Here is a 13,048-nt window from a genome sequence, read left to right on the forward strand (position 1 = left end):
AGGCTGATGCACGATGGTTTGAGCGTGAAGATGGATATTTGAGAGCAGGGCTGATGTTGGACTTTACATTCATTCCTCTATCTGTAAGCATTTGTCACACTGAGGAAAAAGGAGCGAGCTGCTGTCAGCCATCAGTCACCGCACAGATCCGCGGTGCAGCCTCCTCTCGCCTCAGCGGCTCTGGAAGTTTTGGTGTTAAATGAGCTGCGGGGACTTTTTCCGCCGCTCGGCGCTGCGCGGACCGACTGACGCCCCTCCTGCCTGCCCCGGTCGGGTAAAAGGCGCATGTGTGTTATTGCTGTGATGTGAGTTGAGCCGCATCCAGACGCACTGGCCGCCGCTGGCTGATGCTCCCCCCTCACCCACCCCCCATCCTGGTGCTGTTGTGCGCAAAATCTCCAGCGCCGGACGGACGGACGCAGTTTGACGGTGCAAACGAGCGGCTCTGCGGGGGGATATGAAGAAAAAGGCTTCCAGAGCAGACATGGATATTTAACGGCCATCTGATTTTTTTCCATCTCTTTGCTTTTGGTACCCTGTGATGTTGCCTTTGCCCCGGGGGTGTTAATTAAACCTGCTCGATGTCTCTCATCAGTTTATAACCGAAACAAAATGAGGATTTCTTCTGGCGACTGCTTTCTGTTGATGTTCTCTGGCTTTTGGGGACTGACAATGGGTGCTTTCCCGAGCAGCGTTCAGATCGGTAAGTGTGAGCCTTGATGTTAATTCTAAGCGGAGGATGAATCATGTGAATGAACGTCCTGTGCGCCGCCGTTTAACACCTCAGCACTACTCAAAGTGGAGATTGTTGATTTCTCCGCAGCCTTTTCTTTCTCCTCTCTGCACGCACGCACACGGGCTTCTTTTCTCTGTTGATGCTGTGCATGTTGAACACACACACACACACACACACACACACGCACACACACCTAATGCGCTTTGTATCTGCAGGCTGGAGTGTGTATCCCAGTGCGCTCCGCCACTGCAGCAGATCAGAGCAGCAAAGTGTGTGTGTGTGTGTGTGTGTGTGTGTGCGCGCGTGTGTGTGTGTGTGTGTGTGTGTGTGTGTATTCCCTATGCAGGCTGCCTGTGCATTGACTGCTGTTAACACTCGCAGACCCCGGTCCTGGCGCTGCAATCACCCTCTGCCACGGTCCCACAGGCCTCCCAGCTCCACCGATTTCTCTGCCCTCCAGTCTGTTTCAAACATCTCCATGTTTGCATTGAACTACTTAACAGTGTTTGTCATGGGAGGAAATAAAGATGATGGATTCGTGGTTTTCATTTCAGCAGCAGGCAGATTGACTGGGTTGATTTAAAGGCAGGGGATGAAAAGAAGGGCAGACTGTGACCTCCAGTTGTTGATCATCACAACCTTCCTGAAAAATCAATTATTGGGAAAACTGCCGTTGGTGCTTTTCGAGCTGAACTGCTTTCTTAAAGCCCGGTGAAGGTGTTAAAACCTTCTGCGGTGAAACATTTGCTCGAGCGGACTTTCTGTGGTTTGACCCTCCGCTGCACCCCTGCTGGAGCGGAGCTGAGGCACATCAGGAGCAGTCAGGCTGATGGAAAATGACAAGCTGTTCAAATGATTCTCCTTGTCCTTTTATATCAACGTGATACTGGAATCCCGGCCCCCCCAGGGAGGTCAGAGGTCAGGGTCTGTTGCAGAACAGCACCCCTGGAACGGAGGACACTTGAGCTGGTGGGGGTTTAAACCTGCATCCGTGGAACGGCTGCTTGTGCTAAACATTCAAGAAATATGTGCTGCTGATTTAAGCAAAAGGACCGTTGGTGAATTTGAAGACGAAGCGATTTCAGACAGTTTCCTCATATTATAACTCATACTTCTCTTGCAAAAAGTGTTGCTGCTCCAGCCGTGTGGTTATATTTCCCATGTCAGCCCTGTGACTGACCTCTGGGAGTGTCCACAATGCACCAGTGTCTCCTCACCCACCAGGCTTCACTCAACATTTTACAGTTTTGTGCAGAAACCACAAACTCTCAGTCGGCTCTCAGAGAGGGCAAACGTCTCTCCAGTCAACACTCGTCAGTTTCAAATAATTGCCACTGAAAAATCAACACTTATTAGCAGAGGGAAATTTGCTGTGTACACATGCACGCAGCACAGGAACGAGGGCACAATTACAGTCATGGCAAACACGCTGCACATCTGCCACAGGAGTCCTGACACCGGCGGTACATGTGAGGCGGATCCGGAGTGTTTAGAGCCTGCTTTCTTCATTTATTCTTTTGCTCCACTGTCCTGTTTTAAGTGTCCCAGCGTGCGTTACATGGAGGGCAGAGGGGACATCGAGCCATCACATCCAAAGAAAATAAAGAGATATTCTCAGAATAATCCTAAAAATTATCCAGATTCTTTATGTTTGCAAAACTCAAAACAACCTTCGAAGTGAACCAGGACTTTGAACATCGATGTTCCCAGTGACACTAAAGGTCCCTGAAGGAGATCCTAACATCACCTGAGTGGCCTGGCTGTGTGTGGGCGACTCTTCACTGAGGTGAACCTGGTGTTGACACCGGTTCACCACACACACACCTGACATTAACATGCGACCTGCACCTGGTTAAGATCTACATAACACATTAATGCAGGTGTAAATGCACGCAGAATGGAGCTCAGTCAGGTGTGAATGGATGCTGAACTGTGTCACTACAATCACAAGAAAAAAATCACCCCATACGTTGAAAGGTTCACCTCTTCCTGCTGCCTCAAGCTGCTTGTCAGAAAGCTAGTCTTCCTCTGCAAAGGGTAAAAAAAAGCCCATGCAGCAGCATCACATGAGACTCTCAAGGGGCCAATAGGATGTGCAAGACAGGGGTCACATGACCAACAGGGGTACCTGAGCTAGTAGTGTCTTAGCATGCTCCTCCACTGGCTCTCATTACCGTCTTATAGTTAGTAACATTAGCCCAGTGAGCGAGGCTGTCGGGAAGCAGCCTGTAGATATCATTGGCTGTTTCCATCTGTCATGTGACTCTCACCTTGTGCATCTAAGCGTCCCATCGAGAGAATCCTGGATTATTTCCCTCGACTTCAGACGGCTGACAAGTCGGCCAGCTCCTCATACGGAGGTTTGGTCACAATGCGAACAGAGCTGAGAAAACCAGAACACTTCAAGTATCAGGTGTGAATTCAAAGGCTGCGATCCAGATGTCATCATCCAGGTAGAATACCAGCTGGAAATGGGGTCAAAAACAAACAGTCTTTGGAGCCACAAGAGTGTTGTTTTTGGGAAACCATATGGCATTCATGAAACTTCAAAGCATGGCCCTCCAGTGTGTCCTGTTGTACTGAATCTCATTTTGTGTCATCCAGCAGGAGGGAAAGTCACAGCTGAATAAATGGGATTTGGGTCAAAGCTTGATTTCTATCCTGTTTTAATTAGCAGTGAAGATACTGAAACGTGTCACGGACAATGATCGTTAGCAAAAATAATCAAGATGTTATAACGCCATTCTTTTTTTATTTTTTGTAAATCAGGAATCAACACTTCCTGTGAGCATTTGGTAGAACGTGTGAGTCAATGGGACATGAAGGCAGCACAGTGGAAATGATATGAAAATCAAAACAGCTCCAGTGCTTTTTGAGCCAGTGCTGCCATTATGCAAAAATATGGAAGGGATTTACATGAGTGAGCATCATAAAGGAGTAAAATATTCTGAAGTTTACCTTTTAAGGAGGTCAGCCATAAAAAGAACACGCTGGCATTCTGCTTTAAATGACATTTATACACTCTCATCCCAGGAAATACAGCCTGAAGTTAGATTTTAAATGTGAAACAAACTCCTGCTAACCTAAAACACCGCTGACATTTGCACAACCATGAACAGCGAAGCCAGGATCTCCGTCTATGAACGAGGCTGTGATGTAAAAAAGATAAATAAAGCCAGAGCTCACAGTCTCATCTGATTCTTGACACTGGAGCTGCTCCACTGAATAAAAAGCAGCGCTGATCCTGAAGGATATTTGATGAGTAATATATCACTTTTTCTGCTCGCATTAATGTGAAACAAAGCTGATTTACATGCTAATCAAACTGTGTCCGCCATTGTCACAAAGCTTAGTGGACTCATGAGTTGCTGTACCGTTGGGTTAACACTGGACTGTCAGCGATGGGTTATTGGCAAAGTGATTTACTAAACCAATATTAGCCTTTTATTACATGTCATATATTGTCCAGCCAGTTGCGGTCACCTTTAACATGATGGAGGCTCCTCTCTGCTGAAAGAGTCTGTTAAACCCCATTAAACGTTTAGTAAAAGCTTTTTAAACCTCTCACAAGAAAAAACAGCAGGCGCTCAGCTGACAGGGAGTTTGTAGCCACGTTAGCATCACAGGTGTAAAGTTGGAGATTTTCCAGACTGAAATATCTCAGTAACTAGAGGATGGATGGCGATGAGATTTGGCAGAGGCGTTCATGGTCCACAGAGGATGAATCCGGCTGAGTTTGGTGAGCAGCACAGTCTGGTTCATTGTTCTCAGAGGCTGCATCGCCTGACTTTGCCTCCAGTGCAGCAGGTTGACATTCGGTGCTGATGCTGACGGTCCCCACAGGATGTCATGAGTTGTTTGACCCCCTGACTTTTCAGCTGGCGCCATCATCAGGTCAAAAGCTCAGTTTGTCCAATCCTTTGATTAATGCCATCATCCTCACCTGCACTCTGTGTTTCCTGCTAATTAGCACATGTTGCCATGCTAACGTGCTCAGCTTTTTGAACTTGGGTGGGCATATTAGCATGCTTGCGTTAGCATTTTGCAGGACAGGACAAGACTGATTGATCCCCTGACGACAGCCAGGAAGCGTGTTTACACATCAGCTGATTCAGAGTCGTCCTGCCAATAGAAATCCTGCCGTGAGAGACCAGACGAGTGCACAGAATGTCAGATCAGAAAACACTCGTAGATGCCTTTTGCCCATCTGCAGTAGCTGAAGTGTCTGTGGTGACATTGTGGATTATCCTCTGGTGCTTTTTTTTCTCCTCATGCTCCTCCTCTGACCTTTGTTCCTCCCCCTCTGTTCAGGCGGTCTGTTCATCAGAAACACTGATCAGGAGTACACTGCCTTTCGTTTGGCGATCTTCCTGCACAACACCAGCCCGAACGCCTCGGAAGCCCCGTTCAACCTGGTGCCTCACGTGGACAACATCGAGACGGCCAACAGCTTCGCCGTCACCAACGCCTGTAAGTCCGTCACATGACTTCATGCTGTGTTTGTGCACCGAGGGGTTTATGATCCCCGTGAAACAGGACAGCGGGGCTAGTGGTTTCCCCCTTCTTCCAGCCTTTGTGCTAAGCTAGACTAATCACATCCAGACTCTGCTCTGAGAGCACAGGCGTGAGTTCAAGATCGATCTTTTTGTCTTATTTTCAGTAAGAAACAAACACATTTATTCCAAAATGTTGAACTATTTCTTTAACTGCTGTTTTAAACAAACATCCAGGTCAGTTAAACTTGTGTGGAAGAGAAGCAGTTTGTTGGAAACATCATCACAGGTTACAGACTGACATCCTGCCTCAGCTGTGCAATGATGGCAGATTACAGACAAACACAGGCTCACTCACCTTTACCTTCCCAGGTAAAGCTTAGACAACCAGCCAAACCTTTGGCTTATTTACAGCCTGTCAGATCATCACACTGCTTGTGTTTGTTTCCCTGTTGGACCTATTTTCAGCGGCTTTATGAAGACGAGTGAGAATATTGTTCTTCTGGTAAAAATAGGATCAGTGTTATTGGTGCTGGAAGTTTAGGTAATGACAAAAATAAGGTAACAAGCCAGTAATGTGATTGTATTATAACTGGTGTCATCTCGAATGAAAAGGGTGGAAATGTTTGTTGTAAATGACACATATTTGGGTTTTGTGTGCTTCGATCCTGCTGCTAAAACAGCTCTGTGTGTGTGTGTGTGTGTGTGTGTGTGTGTGTGTGTGTGTGTGTGTGTGTGTGAGAGACGGTGTGCCAGTACAGCTGTGTCTGAGTGTCTGCTGGTTCACATCTGATCTGAGCGAAGCTGCACTCGCTGAAGGGGACAGCAGCTGTAAACACACAAACAACAATCACACACTCTGCCATGGTTACATCTCTAACAGTGATTTTTTAGTGATGATCCCGGGGGAAACGTCCTCTTTCTTTCCTTTCTGTGTGTGTGTGTGTGTGTGTGTGTGTGTGTGTGTGTGTGTGTGTGTGTGTGTGTGTGTGTGTGTGCGGGCGGCAGGGGGTGGGGGTTCCCACAAAGACCATAAAACACTGGAGCCTGATGTCTTGTACTATCTACGGTCTGATCTGGTGTTAGAAAATCAATGGCTAAATTAAGCAGAGAATGAAGTGCTGTTATGTTTGTTAGGTAATCTGTGTGTGTGTGTGTGTGTGTGTGTGTGTGTGTGTGTGAGACAGATTTCAGATAAGTTCTCACTCTATGATCAGACTTGAAGAGTTAGTCTTTTTAAAAGTATTTTCTCCTGCTTCCAAACATTTTTGCTAAATTAGCTCGATTAAACGTATGCTAAGTTAGCTGTTAGCACCTCCTGTTTGCAGTGTGCGTATGGACCTAAAGACAGCTATCGGCGGATTACTTAACCCTGAGGAAATCTTAAAAATGTGATGGTTTTCAGGCAGGTTCTGTGATGTTATAAGCAGCGCTATAAGAAGTGTCTTTTCCCCTGATTTTACTTCGTCCACTTCACCTTCATCTTTGCCTCTGCGTCTTCTGCAGCATTATATTTGCTTTTCTCTGGTCTCTCTCATTGGAAGCCTTGAAGACATGCTGACGTCAGCATTCGGTTTCATAACTTTCATAACTAACGCCGATTTATCCGTGTGACCTCTAAGATGGAGTTACAGCGGGCGAAGCTGCATTGGTCTCAAATGAGCAGCAGATAGAATAAGGCAGGAAAAGCCGCAAAGTAGGTTATGAGCACAAGAATAGAATATAAAATGAGTAATTAAAACAGTTTCAGGGTGATATATTCTGTGGATATGCAAATACACAGCTGACAGTTGCAGCATATGCATAAAGTTAATGTGGTCTTACACTTTGTTTGCTTACTTAAAGGAAATCTATAGACAACCATAATGATCCACAGCTAAACTACTACTAAGTGCTCGAGTATCTTTTTTTATGAGCTGCTTAAAACTTCTTTATTATTTGCAAAGAAACCAGGGTTGTAAAATCTCAAACATCTATACTTCAGCATCCTTTGTTTGTGTTGAGCCTTCAAGGTTACACCATCCTGGAAACAGACGTTTTGTGTCCGCTCGGTCAATACGAGCTGTGAAATGAGGCGACAGGAAACGGCTCTCAATGACCGCCGCGATACGAGGAGAGCAGCGGTGGTCCTGCAGGGGAGGCGTGAGTGGTGTAAACTGTATATTTCCAGGAACAGAAGAAACTATGGGATTTTTCACCTCGACTCTAATGGCTGCACAGTCACAGGAAGTGAGTCTGCAGCGCATTGATTGGCTGAGCCAAATCAGAGCAGAATTACATGAGCCAGTCAATGGCTCTGATAGCTCAGGGCCAGCGGGGAATCTGAGATCGAACCGCATCGCTTGTTTTCACCCCCACTTTTGCATTTGCCAGCATTTCCCTTTTTCTTCCTCGGCCCCTGTTTCGCTCCATTGTCAGCGGCCCTGAGATAATGGTTATGAATAGGCAGCGATACCATGTGACGTTTAAGGGCATAGCGTACATTTGGGAAGCGAAGATGAGAGAAGGAGCTAATTTGTGAGCAGAGATTAGGCCATTCAGCGGCTCGGAGTGCCGCTGTCAGGGAGGCTGATGGGGATAATTGGTGGGAGGACGGGGACAAATGTTGTATGTTCCCATCGCCATTGATAATCATTCAGGAGACCCAGACACTCTGATGAATTCTGTTCATTTGTTCGATTCACTGTACGGTCTCTATATTACTCACACTGGTGTTACTGGTGTTACTGGCATCTGATTAAAAGCCTCTAATAACGTTTTATTTTGTTGATCATTTCAGACTTCGTACAGCAAAATAATGCATCAGTATGGAGTTAATTGCGTCGCCTCGGTATAATTACCATTAACTAATGAGTCACTGGTCCAGACATTTGTTTCTCCGTGTCGCAGCGGTGGTATTCAGGGTCTCCCACTGGCTCAGGATTTATTTATGGTGCTCAGCTCTGTGGGGGCAAATTGGGCTCCTGCCAACAAATGGACCTTTGAGGTTTGTTTGTCTTTCACAAAGCAAATATTCCAGCATATTATACGTTTATAGATATTCTGATTATGAGGCAGGTGGTGTCGAAGATGTGATGGAAATGTTTCTTTATGTTTGTTTCGGGTATTACCGTGAGGAAGGTTACAGCCTCTTCATCGCTGCTCACTGAATACCTCCAGTGTTTCCAGGTTTTTAAAAATAGGCCTTTTCTTGATAACCGCACAGGAAATGCTTAAATCCTTTTCACTGCAGACGCAGTGACGTTACAGGATATGACTAATGATGATTTATATTGTTTGTTATTGTCAATAAATCCATGAAACCCAACAATGGAATGATCGTCCTCACAGGCCGATTGTGTCGTGGAGCCTCATCAGTGAGTCACGCTGCGCTGGGTGACATGTTCCTTCATTAACACACACTGTAATTCATTTTGAGTCAATTCTCACCAGAGCACCAAATGTTTATTAATCCGCCACTGAAAATAGACCCCAGCAAACACACGTCATACTCCTGCTTGTTGATTCCTAAAAAGTGCAGCTGTCCAGCTGTTAGGAAGCCGAATCACTGAGCCTTTTTTTAAAGAATGAAGGTGCATGTTTGTGACCTGTTTTTAAAGGTTTACGTCTTCAGGAGGGTCAAACGGTTTCGGACCTGAGTGCCACAGACGGGATTAATGCAGCGTTGTTTTTCTAATCAGACTTTTTGAGAAGCTGCATCCTGCTGCGGTTTGAAAGCGGTCGGAGAGTGACACAGTTGTTCCTGTTGGCCTCGAGCTGACTGGAGGAACATCAGTTGTGGGGGGTTTAATATTTACTGTTGCAGCCTACAAATGCTGCACGATGCATCGCTTACGACACGTTTCACCGAGGCTGAAGCGACGTCTCAGAGTGAGGCATGCATGCACGCTGGAAGCAGATTTCAGTCTGTGCTTATTTTCTATAAACTGGTATTAAGATAGAAAATCCCCGTCTCTCACATACGTGGAAAGGCCGGAAGTAAAATGCCAAAACAACAGACTGCCTGGTTTATTGTGGAGCACCGAGCCAGCAGGATGATCGTTTCATGGATCCCTGCCTTGCTGTCAAGGTGCCACCGTTGGTAATGTGCTGCAGTTCAGGACAGTCAGTCCTTGAACTTGGATGACTTCGTTCGTCCCTCGGACGCGAGCGTGTCCTCTGGGAGCTCAGGCTGAAAGTCAATGGGAACGTCCAGGTGATTGTGACCGGGGCAGAGTGTGTGTGCGCAGGCGGCGAGTTGGTGAAACGTCCCGAATCAAAGTGGAGAAAAGGCAGAAAATCGAGGCAGCGTGACCGCGCTCCTCCTGTGATACTTAAGAACGAGGGATGTCCCGTCTATTTTCAGCACAATACAGGTGATACACTTGAGAAAATGCCTCGCTGAGGAGATTTCACCTCAACAATACTTTGCAGGGTAATTCTCTAAGCTCAGATTCTCCACATTGAAGTGGAGTGAAAATGAGGAGGATACGTGACGGGAATAATTGGACGTCTTCTTTGTTGGTGACAGACTGAGACAGCAGTGAAACTCCACCCAGAAGATCAGCTTTAAGGGGGCAGTTTGTTATTGGAATCCTCTCTTTCTACATCTGATGACGAGCTGATGACGAGCTCTGAGCTGCAGCGTGCAGCAGTGTTTACAGACTGAATGAGCTGCGAGCTTATTCTCATCCTCGTGTTTAACTCTTTCAACATCTCATTGTTAGCGTCGCTGTGAGGTTCAGACTAAAACTTCATCTTCACCCAGAGTGAATGTCAAAGTTACAGGATGATAACAGTGTGAACGTGTAAGCTGTAAGTTCTGTTTCTTCTGCAGCTGTTGTTCCAGTTAGGAAGCTCATGCTTGACCAGTATATCAAATGCCTCACATGATAATTTAATGTTTGCTAGCTGACTCTCCTGCAGCTTTACTGCAGCTTTACTGCCTGAGCTGGCTCTGCTCATGGAAGGTCTTTGGCATCAGATACACTCTCCTTGAGCTTTGTCCAGCCTCCAGATTTGTTAATTAAATTAAATAAAAACTAGAGTTTGGCATACAACCACTCTGATCTGGTCGTGTTTGTTGCCTCAGAGGTCTCACTGTTTATGAAAATGAGTCAATACGACGTCATCGTAACCGATGCGAAGCGTAGATTTCCTTTAAACTGTTGGATGTTGCAGTGTGTGACGTCAGTCCAGTTGCTGCTGAGCATTCAAGCCAATGACCTACTGTCTTTTAATGACTTTACAGGCGTGTTGATGAATGAGACAATCTACCAAAAAGCACTGGAGAGCCAGTGTGAGGGGGAAAGGTGAGAATCTCATCAGGCAGCGAACAGCAGAGCGATTAGAGTTTGAAATTTAATAAAATGTGCCTCAAACGGGTGAGAGAAGGATTTTAGAGAGCTGCATGTGATCAAGGCTCCCAGTTTGGGTGAAGGTGTTAGATCTCAATGCCTTTATTATACACAGACTATGGATAGACTGCAACCACGACCACGAAGAAAACCAAATACAAATCTAATCAATATGCCCCTGAGCAGGTGCAGAGTCCTCAGCGGTGTGTGCAACCTTTTCATCTGCACTTCATTCATCCTGCTGATCCTTGTTGTGTGTTTCGTGGTAACCTCTTAACCACACAGCCGCACAAAGGTTTTAAAAGGCGTGTGGGGGTGGGAAGCGGTTAATTTGACCTCCTACATGCTGCCCCTGCCTTCGCCTTCATTGAAACGGTGACATCTTAATCTGCATTGAGTCATTTATTTTCAGCGTGGCGCTCTGACTCACTCCAGATCCAGATCGCGAGCAGACTGTGCTCCTGTATGCACTCATGTGGCACCGGAGACCCTGCACTTCCTCCACCGCTCGCACGTCAACAAGCGCCTTCCTTGTCTGTCCTCCAGTAAAAGCGCTTGTGTTTCATGTGTTTGTGTGTGTGTGCACGCAAACAATCCAGCTGGGCAGCATGTTGGCTCTATTTAAGTCTATTATCTCCCCTCCATGGGCTCCATTCAGAGGGGCTCCTCTGCTCTGTAGCGCTGCCTTTAAATGGCAGGCCGAGGCCCCCGTTTGTCTGAGGATCCCTCTGATGAACATATACAGACCTCTCGGCGATGTATACTTGTGTGTGTAATGGTATTAGAAGAAACAAAGGATGGAGAGAAAGGGGGGAGGGGGCTGCTAATGAGAGATTAATGTGGCGAAGCAGGGAGGAAGATGGAGGATGTAGGGGTGAGGAGATGTAGAGGGGAAGAGGGAGAGGAGGTGATGGGAAAAAAAGATTTTTACAAGCAGGGATTCATTAGCGCGGTGAAAGGTAAGATGTAGGCGTGATGACGGACGTAACCCGGCTCATGTAGACCAGAGTCTTCACCAAGTACATGATGACTTTTCCGCGTTCAGCTGCATCAGCGTTTATCACCTGAATTGTGTGACGGTGCAGCGCTGCTAAATTTAGTCAAGACATTTTGATGAAGAGTGGCCCCTGCATCACCGCGAGTGTGGCGGGCAAAATGCAGGGACGTTGACTTTGCAGTGAGAGGAACAGTGTGCGGCCCTGCGCGCCGGCCAGAATACAGAGATTTTAACCTGGAGAATCTCTTCAGTGTTGATTTCCTCTCATTCAACTCGGTCTCCTCCCCGTCTTTCCCGCTCCACCTCCCCCTCCCGATCTGTGTACTGCTTATGTAAGTGTCCCCCAGAGGTGCGTGCGTGTGTGTGTGCATGTGTGCGTTTGTGGAGGAAGGTTGAGGAAGACAACTTGCACTGAGCAACAGTTAACCGTTAAATTGATCCTTCAGATGCTGTTTGATTCATGGACTCCATCGTCGGTCTGACGATCATCGTTGGCTTCAACGTTTTAAACACAAAAGTTCTGCAAAGACAAAAAACAGCTGATAGAAATAAAGGATATGTCTGTTTTTTCCCCACAGAGAAACTTTTTTTTTTCAATAAATGAAGCATTGATCCAAACAAGGGGCAGAGTTTGACCACGAACATGAAGTGAAGCTTCCAGCAGCCGCTGCTGTATCAGAAGCAGAAGGGCTGCATTTACATGTTACTTCTATTAAAGTGTTATTAAAATATTTTATTACTGTTCAAAAGTAATCAAAAGTAGTCATTATGCAGAAAAATGCAGCTGTGAATGTTACAGCATCGTGTCTGGATTGTTAATACTGATGCATATAAGTAGCATAATGCTATAACGGTTCCTGTGAGTGGAGCTAATCTGAACTGTTTCATTCACTTTTGAGCAGTTTAATCTAAAGAAAATGCATCATATTTTATAAATTGACTGGATGCAATGGAGTAAAAAGTTTCTCCCTCTGAACTTGTAGAACTACACTTTCTAATTGAAGTATAAAGTAGTACAAAATGGAAATACTTGAGTGAAGAACAGGCTCCTCATACAGCCGCGTGTTCAGTGTTTGAGAGGAAAAGCACCTGAAAATTCATTTGGACCGTCGAGATGAAAGTCAAAGCACAGAATTTAAATATTTAAAATGGCCTCTGGAGCAGCGATGCTGCTGAAACACAGTGAGACAGTACACAAGTCATAAAGTTACCAAAGTGATTCAGTGATGGCAGTTACTCATCAACGTCTAGCTTCTTCTTCTGCTGTTCATATCAGACCAAACAAAGGAAGGGTCCTTTTATTTCTTATGCACCCACTTTTAATCTGAAGGGGTCAGACTGTGTTCTTCCTTCTCTCCAGACTTAGATCTTGTTTTAATTTGAAATTGGTTGGTGATCAGGCAGGAAATACCGGTCCTGTGGTCACATACATTATTCTTCTCGTTACATAAAGTTTCATGAAGACTGAAGGTTGTGCACGAACAGC

General features: G+C 45.9%; 1 protein-coding gene across 3 annotated transcripts in view; it reads left to right on the plus strand.

Moving 5' to 3' along the window:
* Nucleotides 1-297: 297 nt before the first annotated feature.
* Nucleotides 298-13,048, plus strand: part of gria4b (glutamate receptor, ionotropic, AMPA 4b) — a 91,708-nt gene continuing 78,957 nt past the window's right edge. For 2 of the 3 annotated variants that reach the window (XM_076749923.1, XM_076749925.1), the window contains exons 1-2: nt 328-703; nt 5,048-5,206. In XM_076749923.1, the coding sequence (XP_076606038.1) occupies nt 613-703; nt 5,048-5,206 (250 nt within the window). In that variant the 5' untranslated portion in view covers nt 328-612. Of the gene's footprint in view, nt 704-5,047; nt 5,207-13,048 lie in introns of all 3 variants that reach the window. The other variant, XM_076749924.1, reaches the window with a different exon arrangement.

This window comes from Chaetodon auriga, chromosome 15, assembly GCF_051107435.1.
Source record: "Chaetodon auriga isolate fChaAug3 chromosome 15, fChaAug3.hap1, whole genome shotgun sequence".
In the NCBI taxonomy this organism is placed as follows: domain Eukaryota; kingdom Metazoa; phylum Chordata; class Actinopteri; order Chaetodontiformes; family Chaetodontidae; genus Chaetodon; species Chaetodon auriga.